Below are 18071 nucleotides of genomic sequence, written 5' to 3' on the forward strand. Positions count from 1 at the left end.
TCCCACTTCTCCCTATCATCATAAGACAAAACCCACAGGGTTCTAACCCATGGAGACACAGAAGTCGCGAAAAATAATGTTTATCTTGTGAGCATAAAACATGCAAATATTACTCATGTTTTTTTCACATTAATTGAAAAAGACAATAAATATTTTTTTCTTCGTTTAAATTATTGAATTTAGGAATGTACCAGTACGGTTACACCGCTCGATAATGACACGTTTATCCCTAACATGGAAGGCGACAGATAATTGCATGCTTAATTGTCAGTTAGCTGACTTTACACATTTTTATTTAGTCCAATAGTGTTTGTAATTCCAACATTTCTCACGGTACGTGAAGTAACCATCCAACAGCTGAGTTGTTGACCAGACAGATCGCGTGATGACGTCACATCATGCTACCGGTGTAAGATTGTTAGCAATTTGCATTGTAGGCTGCTCGTATTGTGTAATTATTTTTAAACTTGTTTAAAATTATTTTTAAAAATATAAATATGGCCCACTTATAATTTTAAGAAATGTATAGAAAGAAGAGGAGCAAGAACAGAAAGCATCATATGCATGCACTGCATGTACCACCGGTAGATAGAAGAAGTGGCTGATATAGAAAAATCCCTCCAACCTCTGGGCTGAAAGACAGCACAGAGGCACTAATCACGGCAGCACAGGAACAAATTCTGAGCACAAGATCGATAGAGGCTGGGGTCTACCACACAGGGCAAGACCCCTGGTGCAGGCTGTGCAGAGATACCCCTGAAACACATAACAGCAGGGTGCAAGATGCTAGCAGGCAGGGCATACATGGATCACTATATATATATATATATATATATATATATATACCATGTGACTTCTCTGAAGTCATATGGAATTCTCTGAAACTGCACCAGGAAAAGAAAAGTGAAAGCTTTGAGAAAACCTATAAAATCGACTCTCTCTCTCAACACTGCACTCACTCCATCCACAGCCACAGAAGAGAAGGTTTGATCTTTCAGAATATGCTGTCTTTATTTCAGTGAAATAACTTGTTTCTTTTTTGTTTTTTTCTACTCTGTCTAAATTTGAAATCTTTTCACAAGAACATGATATAAAATTAATAACTGGCAGATTTTTCTTTTATTATTTATTATTTGTTATTAGATTTTATTTATTAGATTATTATTTGTTACTGTTATTTAATTACATTTGGTGGTGTTGCCTCAGTGGTTTTATTTGTATGATTTTGACATGTGTTATCATTGTTTTACATTTATTTATTCATTTATTTATTTTTTACATTTTAATTAATCGATAAGCCTCTCAAAAGATTAATTTTGATTTATCTTTATTGACTATAATTCCTCCTTTTCTCTGTCACTCAACTTTAATTTGTGCTTTCTATTTTTCAGTGTGACCTTTAAGATAAAATAAAAGAACACAATATTAGATTTACTTTAAAGGTGAGTAATGATTTTTTTTTTTAAATAACATTTCATATTGAGATATTTTTTAAAATTTCAGTTCAATATTTGACACTTGACCTGTCCATGTAATTGTCTTGTTTTACAGATATGGGAAGTAAGTCCTGACCTGTTACACATTAGTCTTGTCTCACAGCAAAATGTATAATAGATAATGACTGTCCAACATTTTGAAAGCAACCTCAGCATTTTACTGTGAGACTGGACTGAACACTTCCAGCTTCTTATTAGATGTTCCAACTACTGCAAGTAAAATTTTCATAGTGATAACACTGAGTCTCACATTTTTAAGTTACCACTATGTTAACGTATGTCGTTTCTTTCCCTTAGACACTCAGCCATGGAGGACTTTGCCAAAGTGAGTATGATAGACATAATGTCACTGCAGTGCTGCTGTTCTTTTTGTTTTGGTTCTACTCCTTAATGTGATTCAGATGGTTTCCTATGTCAGCTGACTGCTGTGTGTGACATCAGAGCATCAGTCACAATGTTGTGCTATCAAAAATGCAAGTCATGCAATATTTTATTTTAACAATTGTTTGTTTTTTCATTTAAACAGGGACAATCAGAAGACCCTGGATTTTCTGAAATCATACAAACCTCATAATAAAGAAGCTGACCATCTCAGAATTCTTCTTCTTGGGCCAGTTGGTGCAGGCAAATCCAGCTTCATCAACTCTGTTGACAGTGTCTTACAAGGCAGAGTTACTGGTCGAGCTTTGACAGACACAAATTCTGCAGCTAGTTTCACCAGGAAGGTCTCTATCTATCTATCTATCTATCTATCTATCTATCTATCTATCTATCTATCTATCTATCTATCTATCTATCTATCTATCTATCTATCTATCTATCTATCTATCTATCTATCTATCTATCTATCTATTGTCCAAGATTGATTCATTGGCTGTTGCTGTTTTAAATGAACACCTATTAACTCTGTGTTCTGCTTTCAGTACAAAACGTATAAATTCGTCAAAAACGATCAAAGTTATTGTTCGTTTGTTTGCAATGACATCATGGGCATGGAGGAAAAGGCTGGTGGTGTTCGTGTGGAAGACATTAAACTTGCCCTAAGGGGGCATGTGAAAGAAGGTTACAAGGTACATTCTTTTGAACTTTAGTTTTATTTACTGTATCTGTTTTTAATAATGCTTTTCCTTTATTTATTTTTTCACTTTGAATGCATGCAATCTGTAAACAAAAACCCACTTTTGAAAATTAAATAAAAGCAGAAGTCAGTGAGTTTCAAATCTAGTAAATCCATATTTTATTCACAGTAGAACACAGAAAACATATTAAGCATTTATGCTGAGAAAATGTATGAGTATAAAAAGCCAATATAAAAATACTGCCTTATTTTGAATGTGATTGGCAGCAACATATACCAGTAAAGTGGAACAGGACCATGTTTGCCACTGTGTAGCATCCCCTCTTCTTTTTAACAACAGCCTGTAAATGTGTGCTGCGTTATTCCTTTCATCACTTCCTTGTTCCCACACAGTGAAACTCTTCTTATATCCTTCAGCTCATTGCTCATTGCTGCCTTCTAGAGGTCCATGGTGTAGTGGTATAGAGCTTTTAATCATGTGTTCTGCTGCTTTGCTCTTCAGTCATATCCCATTTCAGCAGTGATCCTCTACATGTTGCTATGATCCTGGATGATCCTCTTCATGCATCTCATCTGCATACGATGTTATCATCTTAGCTCAAAAATCCATCACATAGACTTCTTCGGTAGAACAGCATAAAGCTCAAGGTGGTTCCATTTCCTTTGTTATCTCATTATCTATTTCTTTTTCTCCTTATGGTTCTCCTGCTTTTCTTGTTCTTTCAGTGATCACTCTTCCCCATCTTCAGTGATCCTTAAGTTTTTATCAGAAGCCGACATTACTCTTTCTGGACTTCAGCAGCCTTCAAGCCCTTATTGCAAGGCCTCTTCTCTCTGTTCTGCCTTCAGTGGCTCTTGACTCTACCTTGTACCTCATTTTATTTCAGTCCAACATCATTACTTTGTTTTCTTTACAGTTTATATCCATTTCCACTCACTTTTATATATCAGAGCTTGTTATATAGCTGCTACTTTGTCAAAATACGATATCGTCTCCCGAGTCAAATTTTCCCGCCATCATAAGACTGCTTTTACTTTCTTCGGGGCTTGCTGTTCTTTTTTCTACCATAATTTTAGACACAACTCTGATATGTTGCTTCAGAGTCTAATCAGCAAACTACTTTTGTTACTCGTAGATCATTAAAAAGTGTTCTTAACTTTCACATCTCTACTTTTTCAATTGAATTTCAGTTCATTCCAGAACAACCACTGAAAGACGAAGATCTAGGCTACAACTCATGTCCCAGTCTGAATGACAGCGTTCATGTTCTGATCACTGTTATTAAGGTTGGCTTAGTGTCTTTACTAAGTAAGAACACTGTGGACAAGCTCAGAGATGTCAGACTGACAGCCAGTGAAATGGGTAAGACAACAGTTACAAAAGTCTGTGTAATATATTGTGTGGACTAATTATGACATATGCAGGTTTACAGATAGTAATTAAAAAAAAAAAAACTCAGAAAAACAAATGGTTAAAATCTGATTAAGTTTTTTGCATTAACAGGTATTCCCCAACTGGCTGTTCTCACTCACGCTGATGAAGCTTGCCCCACAGTAAACAAGAATACAATGAACATCTACAAGAGCAAGTACCTGAAGAAACAGGTAAATCTTTTCTGTTGGTTGTTTTTAATGTGTTTTTAGTTTTGAAGCCTTATTTAGAACATTAAGTTACATTTTATAACTTCAGCACTCAAATCATTTCAAACTTATTAATTAAGTGAAATGTTTTTATTTGATACTCAGGTTGAAAAATTTAGCCAGCTGCTTGGCCTCCCAGTGAATTGCATCTTTCTTGTGAAGAACTACAGTTCAGAAATCAAGACAGATGACGCCACTGATGCTCATATCCTGTGTGCACTGAAACAGATGATTGACTTTGGAGAAGACTTTCTCAATCACCTGAATGACTGAATCTAAGACTGACTGCAGCAGTCACCATGTAGTAAAGTGTGAGGCTTCACCACATCCTGGCTGAGACAGAAATTTTGTTGAAATATGAATAATCTCCTGTTATTTCACATGGCTGAAAACTACATGAATAACTTGTAACTGAACCTGTGCCTATATCTATATGTGCATGTGCAAAAGGTTACTTGTTTACACAGAAGAAAAAGAGTGCAAATTTAAATCAAAGACATTGTGAAATAAATAAATGGTTGAGTACATCGTGCACCACATTTACAATTATGATAAAACAATCAACTAAATTCCTGTATTTAATATAATGTGGTTGGATGTGAACATTTTTGTAAAACAAATAAAGCTCTTGAATCACTGTGTCCAAATGTTTTACTGCTGCTGTACAGTCATTTGTTTGCTGGTCATTCACATTGTATAAATGACTTTTTCAACATTTATCAATTCTAAATCCTAACATTTAATAACCATAGCTAACAGCTGACATAAGGTTTCATTACTAGACTGTTAACACTGTCAGCATTAACTGCAACAGCTGATTTGTAAAACTATAGTGACAAAAAAAAACTTGCATGACAAGGACACAATAGAGTCCCTGCAGCTCAAACAAAAATGAATGATAATAAACTGAATATGTTTCACTACAGACTGAAGACAAATATTCACCTTAGTTCTTAAGAATATTTCTTTTGTTAAATCCAAATCTATTAATATGCTCAATTAAATAAAACATTTTTCTTTAAAAGTAACTGTTGCTGTTGTTGTTTCTTGTTGGCATGTAACTTGTTTTTTTAGTTTTTTCAATCAATATTTTCCTATACATATTAACTAATATGTATTGAAAGTGAATGTGAGTGTGAATGGTTGTATCTCTGTGTTAGCCCTGTGACAGACTGGCTATCTGTACAGGGTGTACCCTGCCTCTCGCCCAATGGAAAGTTGGGATCCCAGCTGTTCTCCTGTATTGTCTGTTTCAATACAGGAAAATTCACTATATTGTTTATTTATATGTAACCAAACACACAGTCATACCTGTCCCACTGTCTTAACTTTGTGCTTTTACAGCCTCAATAAAGATACAAAACCAAGTCTTCAGTGTACCAGTCATGACAGAATGATAAAATCCCAAGCATAAACAGCACAGGATTGTCACTGGTGTTTAAGTTTACAGCTACTGTAACACATACTTTTTAAATAAACACTTGGATTTAGTTGTCAAGTGTCCAGTATCGGTTGTCCGGTAATATCACTGGGAAAAACAAACAATCGTCTGTAGTTTAGTGAATCTTGTGTGTGTTCTCATAAGTCATATAGTTTCCTTCAATCTGTTAATTAAACAAAATGGAAAGTGAAAGCAGTAAGAAAGCCACACACAAGAAGGTAAAACCTTTGAAATATGATGTTGTAACTGTGATATTTGTGTGCCTTGAGGCAACTATTTGTTGTGATTTGGAGCTAAGTAAAATGTCATTGAATTGAATGTTTGGTTATTTTGGTGAAATTATTTGTTCTTTCTAATAGTAAGTACATTTTCTTCATTCTATTGAAATCTTGACTATAAGTTTAATGTACCAGGGGGTTCTTTGTCAACATGAAAAGAAACAAAATTCTCATTGTTTACAAGAAATGGTTTTTCTAAATTCAACCTAAAAGTACAGTTTTGCTCAATCAATTTGGCCCAGTTTACACAGCAGAAAATTAATTGTCACTACTCTTACTGCAGTTATCAAATCAGTAATACATTTTCCTAACCTACATTATATATATATTTTTTATACACTGCTATTGTTTCTATGTATGCTTCACTATTAAAAATACATTATATTGCCAAAATAATTCACTCATCTGTCCAAATCATTCAGTCATTCAGTTCACGTGTCCCAATCACTCAATTATTTGCTGCTACAGATGTTCTTTTTTTGTTTTGTTTTTTTTAACCTCAGGTCAGGCTTCAACTTTTTTCAGAATAGCCAGTTGAGGACCGATTCTGTCCACAGAATCAGTTTCTTCCATTCCAACCTCGCCACCACCATGGGTGAGACCAAAGAGCTGTTAAAAGACATCAGGGACAAGACTGTAAGACCTGCACAGTTCACCTTGTCTGCTTCAACATGTCTGCATGTCCTATTGATGACTAACTGCCTGTAAAGATCTTGTTGACCGTGACAGTGCAATCTGACTAATCACCCTCCTGTGTATACAGTACCAACCAAAAGTCTGGACACACTATGGTCCTTTGTCAGATTGTGTGTTTCCTTTGCTGTTTCCCTCACTCCAGTGTTTTACAGCCCCAGAGAATTTTCTAGTGATCTGTTTCCATAGTTTATAGTTTTCAGTGTTATGTTTTCATAGTCCTTAGGTCTGTTTCAGATTTTGTGTTTGGTCCTGGATGCCTGCCATCAGTCAAATAAAGGCTCACTTTCAGTTCACCTTGTCTGCCTCAGCTTGTCTACATTTGGGTCCTGTTCATAATTAATGCCCTGTAAATCCAGCAGGTCCCGACAAGAGCACACATACACACTCACATTACAGTGTTTGAAATGAAACAAAATACAAGAGCACAACATGTGCAGTACTTTGTAAAATATTGCATACTGCATAACACTTTATAACATCTTTCTGGAACAAAAAAACATCAGCACTGGAAGACTCCTCTCTCTGCATTGTAAAACAGAGAGATACAGAAAATAATTCATACCCACAGCCTTCAGGCTTTTCAGTTCTCATACAAATAGCAGATGCGCTATGTCAGACATATGAATTTCCCTCTGGGATCAATAAACAACTTCTTCTTGAAGACCTTGTTGGATGTAAGACATATTTTAATGGATTGTTAACATGACCCCACCCTAAACCCCTACAAAGTTTTATCAGAATTCAAAACTTTTGGAGCTTTTGCGTTTACACAAGAGTATCAAAAATAAAGCCTCCTTGACAGGGGTATTAAAAAAAAAAAAAAAACTCTCTGATGTCACGACTTACTCTATACTGAAAGGAAAAGACAAGAATATGAATGTGAAAGCAGCATTGCAGTCACTGCAATCAGAGCCACATACGGGACGGTAAGAGCTGTTAAAATATGCTGCTGTAACTGTTTTGTTCTTTTCATTTCAATTCTTTCTAATAATAAGTAAGATAATTCTCTTTATACTATCAAAACTTTGACTATGAGTTCAATTTAATGTAGGCAGGTTACCATGTCAATGTCAGTGTCAATGTCAATTTTATTTCTATAGCACATTTAAAAACAAAGTTGTTGATTCTGCACCGATGGTTTTATGTGTCTGTGACCTAACCGCATGTTTTCTTTATGTCATTAATGATTAAACAAAGGAAACAATTCTTGTTGAATTAAATGCACTTCGAATGTTCCTGGTCATTGGGATTTCCTGCTCCTTCGCCTGGGGCGTATCTACTTTCTGCACACATCCCTTTCATTCAATTGCATAGTGTCACGAAGAGGGGTCGTTTTTTCACAAAAACACTGACTTACATATGTTCAGACTGTTTTGATAACTTTCATACCATTTCTGTTTACTCCCTGGGTCCTGGGAGTCCTGGGTCTTTTTTTTTTGTTTGATGCTCCAAATGTTTTCAGTTGGTGAATGGTCTGGACTGCAGACAGGCCAGTTCAGCATCTGGACTCTTCTGCTATGTAGCTCTGCTGTAATAGATGTAGTATACAGTTTAGTATTCTCAAGCCACTTTTTTTGTTTGTTTGGTTTTTGCAGATTGGTGAGCCTTTGCCCATTTTTACTTCTGATAAAGCAGTCATGTTACTGACCTACTAGATTTTACTATTTTTTCATGAAACAGTAAAATGATTTTCTATGTTTTGAATTTCTATGTTTTATTGTGAAACAAAAATGGGTTCATGAGATTTGGAAATCATTTAATTGTGCCCTTTTTTTTACATTTCACACAGCAATCCAACGTTTTTTGGAACTGAGATTGAGGTAATGATTTTAAGAAATTATACGATTTCACTTTCATCTGTTATATTATTGTTGTATTATGTTGTTGTATTATTATTATTATTATTTCAGTTCACGGACCTTTACATGTAACTGCCTTGTTTTACAGATATGGGCGGAGGTAAGTCCTGACATGATGTTACTCTAGTCTCAAAGCAAAATGTGGATTGGCCCAAAGAACAAAAATGGTATCTGTGAGATGCTCACATATGAAACATTTTGAAAGTGCTATTATTCCTCAACATAACCAAGTAATTTTGTTGAACTTCAGCAATACAGAGACAAAAACTAAAGCATAAAAATAATGACAGAAATGATGGTGTCAGACAGAACACAAACCCAGTCTACTCTGGCATATGAAGCTTTGTATTCATATGCCAGCAGAAACTACAGTTTTTCTATAATATGAAAAAAGAAAAACACGTGACTGTCACATGACTTGATGCAGAAAAGAATAGTTACAAAATTTTTGCAGCATTTATTGTGAAACTAGTCTGTTTTGTGAGTGGACTGTTCACTTAAATCTTCTTATCAGATGTTTCAACTATTGCAACTATTCATGCTAAAAAAATGTTAATAGATTTTGCATTGTCACACTACTTGCTAATATTTTAAATTTACCATTATGTACCATTTTCCCCCTTCAGCAACTTTTAGTCAGCCGTGGAGGTTTTTACCAGAGTGAGTATGATAAACAAAAAGTGTTGTGATGTTATTCTTTCGGTGTGGTTCTGCTCCTCAACCCATAATTCAGATTTCTTTTTTGTTATATTGCCTGACTGCCGTGTGTGACAGCAGAGCATCACTCACAATGTTGTAAAACAGTTAATTTTACATATTAAGCTTTATTGGTAAATAGCCATGGGACTCGTACATGCTTGTGTGTGTGTGTGAGAGGGATTATTTTTCTTGCTGTTTTCATGCCTCCAAACTGGCAACAGCCAAAGTCACTTGATGTTGTTTATCCAACTCATTATATCTCATTTTTTAGTGGTAAAAGGTACAACACACTTAACTGTAAAATTGTCGTATTGTTCATTTGTTTGTTAACAGGAATAACCAGGATATCCTGGATTTTCTCAACTCTTACAAGCCTAAAAATAAAGATGCCAGCCATCTCAGAATTCTGCTTATTGGACCAGTTGGTGCAGGAAAATCCGCCTTCATCAACTCTGTTGACAGCGTTTTACAAGGAAGAGTTTCTGGTCGAGTTTTGACAGATGCTACCACTACCACTTGCACCAGTTTCACTAAGAAGGTATCTATCTATCTATCTATCTATCTATCTATCTATCTATCTATCTATCTATCTATCTATCTATCTATCTATCCATCCATCCATCCATCCATCCATCCATCCATCCATCCATCCATCCATCAAATAATGATTGTAGTTGCTTTAAATGAAGACCTATTAACTGCACTTTCTCCTTTCAGTACAAAACTTATAAATTCTCCAAAGGAAATCAAGGTCATTACTCATTTGTTTTCAATGACATCATGGGCATTGAGAAAATGGCTGGTGTTCATGTGGAAGACATCAAACTTGCCCTAAAGGGACACGTGAAGGACAAATACAAGGTAGAATCTTTTGAACTTTGGCTGGCATCAGGGTGGTTTGTTTGTTTGCTATTCTGTCATTCTGCCTTTTAGACATCTTTTGTGTAACTGTGTTTTTATGACGTGCTCTGTTTATGATGTGTTACTTTACTTTTCAGTCATCTCCCGTTTCACTAGTGATATTCTCAATGCCAGTATGAATCTGCTTTCCTTGTTCTTTCAGCCGTCGCTCTCTCCCCATCTTCCATGGTCCTTAAATCTTTATCACAGGTTGACGTTTCTGGACATGAACAGCTTTCCAGTCCTTATTGTAGAGTTATTTCTTTATTTTCTGCCTTTGATGACCCTTGATTCTGCCTGGTACCTTCTTTTATTCTACTTTATCTTCTCCAGGGTCAAACTTTCCTGCCTTCATAAGATTGCTTTTACTCTTTTGGGGGACCTGGTCTGTTTTCTGCCTTCATTTGGGAGACCTCTGCTATGTTGTTTCATAATCTAATCATCTTTAATCACTGGTAATATCATTATAACTTAAAATCTTTTAAATGTTTAAATAATGTTCTCAACTTTCTCAGCTGGTTTTACATTGTTTTCTAGTTTAATCCTGAAAAACAACTGAAAGCGGGAGATCCAGACTACAACTCTTCTCCCGATCTGAATGACAAAGTTCATGTTCTGGTCACGGTTGTTCCTGCCAGCTCAATGTCTTTACTAAGTAAAGACACGCTGGACAAACTCAGAGATGTCAGAATGGCAGCCTCTGACTTGGGTAAGGCAACAGTCACAAAATTCACTTTGTATGGACTGATTATGGCACGTGCAGCTGTATAAATAATAATAAAAACTTAAAAGACAAAAACAAATATTTACAAACTGATTATGTTTTTGCATTAACAGGCATTCCCCAGATGGCTGTCCTCACTAAAGTTGATGAAGCCTGTCCTGAGGCAAAAAAGAATCCAAACAACATCTACAAGAGCAAGTACCTGAAGCAGCAGGTACATTTTCAGGATAATTCTGAATAAAACATTTTTCAGTTTGAAACCATAAAATATCCTTTGTTACATTTTCTTGTTTCAGCATTGAAATTATTTTACAGCTCCTGATTAATTGAAATGTTTTTATTTAATACTCAGTTCGACCAATTGAACCATTTGCTGGGCCTTCCTCTGAACTGTATCTTTCTTGTGAAGAATTACAATTCAGAAATCGACACAAATGCTGCCACTGATGCTCACATCCTGTGTGCACTGAAACAGATGATTGTCTTTGGAGAAGAATTCCTCAATCACCTGAATGACTGAGAAACGGGAAAATGATTATCTGACCATAAGACTGAAGGATGTGATCATTATACATGAGAATGTGGGGCTTCATTATATCCCAGCTGAACCTGACATTTAGTTAAATTTACTTCTGTTATTTTACGCTGCATTAAAAACTGAAGCTTTCTTTCTATCTAAATATGCACATGCTAAACAGTTTGTTATGGTCTGTGGGATTTGTTGTATTCTTTAAACATTTTTTTAAATAAAGCCTTAAAGCCAGAGTTCAGAATTTTTTTATTGCTGGGTTTTGATTTTCCTTTATTTCTTAATATTTTCAGTTCTAGTTTGTATTAATGATATTTGATGAGTCCCTTCAGTGATTTCGTTTGTTTTATCCCCTTTATTAAGCTTACTCTTATTTTGGTATTTCCTGTGTTCAGTTTTTGTCTCTTGGATCTGTGTGTGGATAGTATAGTTTTTCAATAGTTTCTAATGTCTTGTCTGTGTAGATTCTCAGTCATCCAGGTCATAGTAGTCTCTGGAGCTTGAAAAAGGCGACTGGACTTCTTTTTGTTTCTTGAAGACGTTTCACCTCTCATCCGAAAGGCTTCTTCAGTTCTCAACCAAATGGTGGAGAGACCCAGGTATTTAAACCCCTGTGGGCGTAGGCCCCTGGAGGTGGTTATGACCCTCTATTGATCATGTGCGTGAACACATGTGCCCAGGTGTGAAGGGGGCGTGGGTCATATTTAATCAGTGGTTTCAGTTGAGCATGACAGCATCTCAGTATACTTCAAACCAAGTCACACTGTCGGGTTTTTTTGCGGCTCTCTCCCCCTGTTGCTCTTACCAGGCGGAGGGGAGACCAATGGAAGCAAATGCACCTTGAGAAAAGCTCCACACTTCACAGAAACTCACTGGAGATGAGCAGGTTTCGTTTCCAGGATTTATTGAAGCACAAAGTTGAACAAAGTTCGAGATAGCAAAAAGTTAAACAAAATACAAGATAGCAAAAGTTAAACAAAATGCAAGAAAGCAAAAAGCCTCCCGAGAGTGAGTGCCTTGGTGCTGTTATAAGGTGGTAGAAAAGCAAAGAAATAAACGTCCAGAGTTTAACAGAATATAAAAACAGAAGCCCTCTCGGGAGTGAGAGCCTGCAGCCGCTGCAAACACGGGTGAGAGGAAGAGCAAAGAAGAGCGCTCCCTCCCAAGTTTGCCATGCCCTTATATAGCCCAATCTCACACCTCCTCCAGCTGTTATCAGGTGGAGGGGACATAGTAGCATGCTCCTCAGGCAACAGTTCTATACATCGGTCACGGGAGCTAGCAAAACACCCGACTTTCCCACGGCCCGAAGTCCAGGTGCGCTTTCACCCCTCCCTTCCAGGAGTCACTCCGGCTACTCTCCCTCCCCTCGGGAGAAGCTGGGTCAAAAGTGCACTGTGTAAAAGGTGAAGCTCCTCACAAAGGTGGGGGCTAGCATTACTTAATGGAAAAATCCCAGGTTGCCTGCAGAGCAGGCCTCAGCATTTTTACCTGTCTACAGCATGCAGAGCTTCAGTGTGTGAGTGACAATATAGGTGACAAATAATACATAATGTGACCATTAATTAGAGTGTGTGATTAATATATATAACAATACATGATATAAAAATATTGATAGAAAATACTGATGTCATCAAGATAAAAATACACGACAACACCCTAAGACAAAAACTGGTTCATCCCAAGGACAAACCCGCCAAACACAAGATCAGCGATGTAGTGTATGCTGTTCAGTGCAGTGAAGAGTGCTCGGACCTCTACATTGGTGAAACCAAACAGCCTCTTCACAAACGAATGGCACAACATAGAAGAGCCACCTCGACAGGACAAGATTCAGCAGTACATCTGCATCTGAAGGAAAAAGGGCACTCTTTTGAGGATGCCAATGTTCACATTTTGGACAGGGAAAACAGATGGTTTGAAAGAGGAGTGAAAGAAGCCATCTATGTCCACTGTGAACAACCATCATTGAACAGAGGAGGTGGATTACGTCACCAACTTTCCCCCGCTTACAGTGCTGTCCTGAGCTCCCTTCCCAGACGTCTCAACCCCCATTCACACCTTTGTTCCAGTGACCTCAATAGGCCACAGGAAACAATGGAGCGGAGTCCTAAATTGGTTTCAACTGAAACCACTGATTAAATATGACCCACGCCCCCTTCACACCTGGGCACATGTGTTCACGCACATGATCAATAGAGGGTCATAACCACCTCCAGGGGCCTACGCCCACAGGGGTTTAAATACCTGGGTCTCTCCACCATTTGGTTGAGAACTGAAGAAGCCTTTCGGATGAGAGGTGAAACGTCTTCAAGAAACAAAAAGAAGTCCAGTCGCCTTTTTCAAGCTCCAGAGATTTCTAATGTCTTTTTGTGTTTCCCTGATGAGCAGCGGGAAACATTCCTGTTGGCTGCAAATAGTTTTACAATAATTTTATTGTTCTATGATCCTAAAAGAAACTATTTTTACTTGCTAACTTCACTGCACAAAGCCAAACCTACATTTGAATTCTGTTTTTAAATACACCTCAAAACAATTAAAGGAACACATCAGGTCTCAAAGGGGAAAAAGATCATGCTGGATGTCTATGCTGATATGGACTGGGTAATGTGTTAGAAATGAAAGGAAGGAAGGAAAATTATCAACCTACAGAGGGCTGAAATCAAAAACACCCCAAAAATCAAAGTAAAAAAATTATGTGGTAGGCTAGTCCAAAATTTCACAACAGCAACTTAAAATGGTGCTCAGTAGTTTGTATAGCCTACATGTGCTTGTGTGCATGCCTGACAGATTTGGACCAGGCATCATTGAGTACTGAGTCCAGTGCACTGAAACACAATACTCAGAGGTGTTCTGTTGGGTTTAGGTCAGGTGACTGTGGGGGCCAATCAGTAATATAAATTCCTTCATCCTCCAGGAACTGCCTGCTCTCACCACATGAGGCCGGGCATTGTCGTGTACCAGGAAGAACCCAGGACCCACTGCACCAGCTTAGGGTCTCACAATGGGTCCAAGGATTTCATCCCAATACCTGATGGCAGTCAGGGAGCTGTTGCCTAGCCTAGAGCTCTGTGTGTCCCTCCATGGATATGCCTCCCCAGACCATCACTGACCCACCACCAAACCAGTCACACTGAACAATGTTACAGGCAGCATAATGTTTTTCACAGATTCTCCAGATCCCATTCATGTCTGTCATATGTGCTCAGGGTTAACCTGCTCTCATCTGTGAAAAGCACAGGGCACCAGTGGTGGACCTGCCAGTTCTGGTATTCTATGGTAAATGCCAATCGGGCTCCACAGTGCCAGATAGTGAGCACAGGGCCCACTAGTGGACGTAATGCCATCAGGCCACTCTAATGAAGTCTGTTTCTGATTGTTTGGTCAGAGATATTCACACCAGTTGCCTGTTGGAGAATATTTTGTAGCTCTAACAGCTCATCCTGTTCCTCCTTGCACAAAGGAGCACATACTGGTCCTGTTGATGGGCTAAGGACCTTCAATGGCCCTGTCCAGCTCTCCCAGAGTAACTGCTGTCTCCTGGAATCTCCTCCATGCTCTTGAGACTGTTCTGGGAGACACAGTAAACCTTCTGGCAATGTCACGCATCGATGTTCCATCCTGGAGGAGTTAGACTATCTGTGCAACCGCTACAGGGTCAAGGTGTCACCTCAAGCTACCAGTAGTGACACTGACCCAAATGCAAAACTAGTGGGAAAAAAAATCAGAAAAGATGGGGAGGGAAAAATGTCAGTGTCCTCCATCTGTAAAACCATTTCTGTTTTCAGGGTTGTTTCATTGTTGCCCCTCTAATGCATCTGCTGTTAATTTCATTAACACCAAAGCAGCTGAAACTTATTAATGACCCCCTTTGCTACTAAACTGACTAGATCAATATACCAGAAGTTTAAAACTCTGGTATATTGATCTGATTAAAAACTGTTCCTGATTAAAAACTTTTCCTTTCATGTGATTAAGCAGTATATTTAATCTTTATTTTCAGACCGTTAATCAGATTCCTCTGTGTCTTAATGACAGAGTAGTGATATTCATAAGTCTCTTAACGTTTGACACTTTTCTTTTCTGGCATCACTGTCTAATCCTTATTGTATAGCAGCTCTTTTCCAGTCTTGCTTACCAAACTGCTTAAAGCACACACTTACTATATTACAATATACTCTATAAACTATATTACTCTACAGTGATTTTCCTCTCTCTCACACACACACACACACACACACACACACACACACACACACACACACACACACACACACACACACACACACACACACACACACACACACACACCACTGCTTTCTCTGCAGCAATTGTGCTGCTTTCAGTCTGTTTTGTGTTTAAACTCTTTGTGTTTTTTCCATTGAATATTTTAATTTTCCTTTGAAAAATCAGCCACTCTCTAGCCAGTATCAGTAATTGTGATTGGTCAGATGCTGCCATCACCACCCCTTTCATATAAACGTGCTCGTATCTAGTTCAGGAAACTGTGGTTAACAAGGTTATCAACTTGATAACCAGCTTTTTGTGACTGGTTATCCTGATTGCCAGTGTTAGGATAAGAGAATCTAGATAATGGAAAGATATCCTAGGTAGGCCAAACTTGATTTATAATACAGGGCTCTGCTGTCTTGTGTTTTGTTTTACTTCCCCCATCAATTGTCTATATTGGTTTCACCTGGGTCTATTTTGTCCTTCCTGTTTCCAGTTCCATCTTTACCCCTCTGAGTATTTATAGCCCTGTGTTAGGATGGCTCATAGTGGCTCAATTGAAATAGGAGGCTTGAGGTGAAGTTGAGGTGCCAACCCAACAGGTCTTTATTCTCCAACTAGTGATGCAACACAGAAGCTTTGATAAGTGCTTCAAACCCTGACCTTACGATTCCCTAGATCCACTGCCTCGAAGCTTGCTTTAGGGCTAAAAAACATCGCGTGGCAAATGACATCCAAAACAACAACTGCTTCATTCCCCTAATGAATCACCTGACTGATTCTGGTCCAATCAGGTGATTCAGCTACACCGTCTTAGCTTGATTCTGACAGGTGTAGTGGTACGTGACTGAACCACCCCTGGAATAATAATAAGACTCTCTTACTGGTTGAACTATCAAAATGTGTACCCTCATCTGTTTAAATTAGCACAACAATTGCAGAGCAGCTGTGAGCAAAAAAAGAAAGTGGCTCAATCCAAAAACACACAATAAAAGAATGTGTATTGTGTTACTGAGGAGAGAGTCCTGGGAAAATATGACATAATCCGAGTGCGCTAGTGTAACTATGGCAGGGGGTGATTTTGTGGGATGGTCTACACTCAGAAATCTTTTATTGAGGTACACATTCATCATTTTTTATTTGTAAATAGAAAATGATATCATGGCATTCGGCCATAATGTGTGGCCTCAAAGAATGCAAAAAGTGTTTTCTACAAAAGTAAAGCAGCTCATTGAAGTGTGTGTGTGTGTGTGTGTGTGTGTGTGTGTGGCACTCTGCAAAGCTGCAAACCACTAATTAGGAAGAGGAATGGGAAGGTCAGGCTAGAATTTCCCAAGACGTTCACAGATAAGCCTCAGAAATTCTAGGACAGTTTTATGGACTGATGAGGCAAAGATTAACCTTTACCAAGGGGATGGAAAGGCTAAAGTTTGGAGAAAAAAAAGGATCAGCTCATAATCCCAAACATATAAGCTCATCTGTGAAACACAGTGGAGGTAAAGTCATATTTTGGATTTGCATGGCTTCTTCTGGGACAGGCAAATTCATCTTCATTAACGATGTCACACATGATGGCAGAAGTACAATGAACTTAGAAATCTACAGAAACATTTTTTCTGTCAATTTAAAGAAAGATGCAACCAAACTGATTGGGAGATCCTTCATCATGCAGCAAGATAATGACCCAAAACACACTGCCAAAACTATAAAATAGTTCATCAGGGAAAGAAAGTAGAAGATTTTCGACCGGCCTAGTCAATCTCCAGGCTTAAATACTATAGAGCATTTTACCTGTCAGAGAGGAGGCTGAAGAGAGTATCACCCCAAAACAAACAACTGAATGAGGCTGCAGTGAAAACCTGGAAAAGCATAAAAGAAGAATGCACAAGTTTAATGATGTCAGTGGGTCACAGGCTTGATGCAGTTGTTGCAAGCAAAGGATTTGCAACTAAATATTAAGTCTTATTCACTCTAATGAATTTTAAGTTTATCTGTTCCAATAATTTTGTTCACAAGAAAAATGGGTGGGTTCAGACAAAAGGTGCTACCTTCTGAACTGTGTATCAGATCCAGATGTAAATATCTGGAAATGAAAGCTGAGATGTTGATCTTTTATCTCATATTGATTTTTGATGTCAAACCCAAATGTTTTCAGTCTGCAGCAAAAATAAAGGGATCAGCCTCACTGTTCCAATATATATCAGTTTAGCTGTCTTGAGCCTTTTATTATTTACCATTACATAAAATTATGTACAGAGCTGACCGTGTATCTTAGCAAACATTGTAGTATTTATGAAGATTATTATAGAATGAGGAAATAATGGAAGAAATAACTAACAACATGGGGGAAAATTTGGTTGTTGTTGTCTTTGAAGCAATTTGCATAGGCTGTCCTTAAATGATAAACTTTTGACAAAGAAACTCGTCAGACATGTTCCTTACAGGTTACACAGTCCAGTCATGGTGCCAGACCTCTTTGAGCAATGGATGGCAACATTAC

General features: G+C 37.8%; 2 protein-coding genes across 2 annotated transcripts; both read left to right on the top strand.

Annotated features, from left to right (window-relative positions):
* The first annotated feature begins 1389 nt into the window (after positions 1-1389).
* Positions 1390-4534, top strand: LOC115784057 (interferon-induced protein 44-like). The gene is made up of 8 exons (XM_030735119.1): positions 1390-1442; positions 1552-1560; positions 1794-1821; positions 2023-2221; positions 2420-2566; positions 3766-3937; positions 4079-4179; positions 4321-4534. The coding sequence occupies exons 2-8, from the start codon at positions 1554-1556 to the stop codon at positions 4486-4488; spliced, it is 822 nt and encodes a 273-aa protein (XP_030590979.1). The 5' UTR covers positions 1390-1442; positions 1552-1553; the 3' UTR covers positions 4489-4534.
* Positions 4535-7508: 2974 nt separating this feature from the next.
* On the top strand, positions 7509-11392 carry LOC115784056 (interferon-induced protein 44-like). The gene is made up of 9 exons (XM_030735118.1): positions 7509-7556; positions 8420-8450; positions 8578-8589; positions 9116-9149; positions 9522-9726; positions 9906-10049; positions 10626-10797; positions 10926-11026; positions 11165-11392. The coding sequence occupies exons 3-9, from the start codon at positions 8580-8582 to the stop codon at positions 11330-11332; spliced, it is 834 nt and encodes a 277-aa protein (XP_030590978.1). The 5' UTR covers positions 7509-7556; positions 8420-8450; positions 8578-8579; the 3' UTR covers positions 11333-11392.
* Positions 11393-18071: the final 6679 nt, after the last annotated feature.

The sequence above is a fragment of the Archocentrus centrarchus genome, chromosome 8, assembly GCF_007364275.1.
Source record: "Archocentrus centrarchus isolate MPI-CPG fArcCen1 chromosome 8, fArcCen1, whole genome shotgun sequence".
Lineage (NCBI taxonomy): Eukaryota > Metazoa > Chordata > Actinopteri > Cichliformes > Cichlidae > Archocentrus > Archocentrus centrarchus.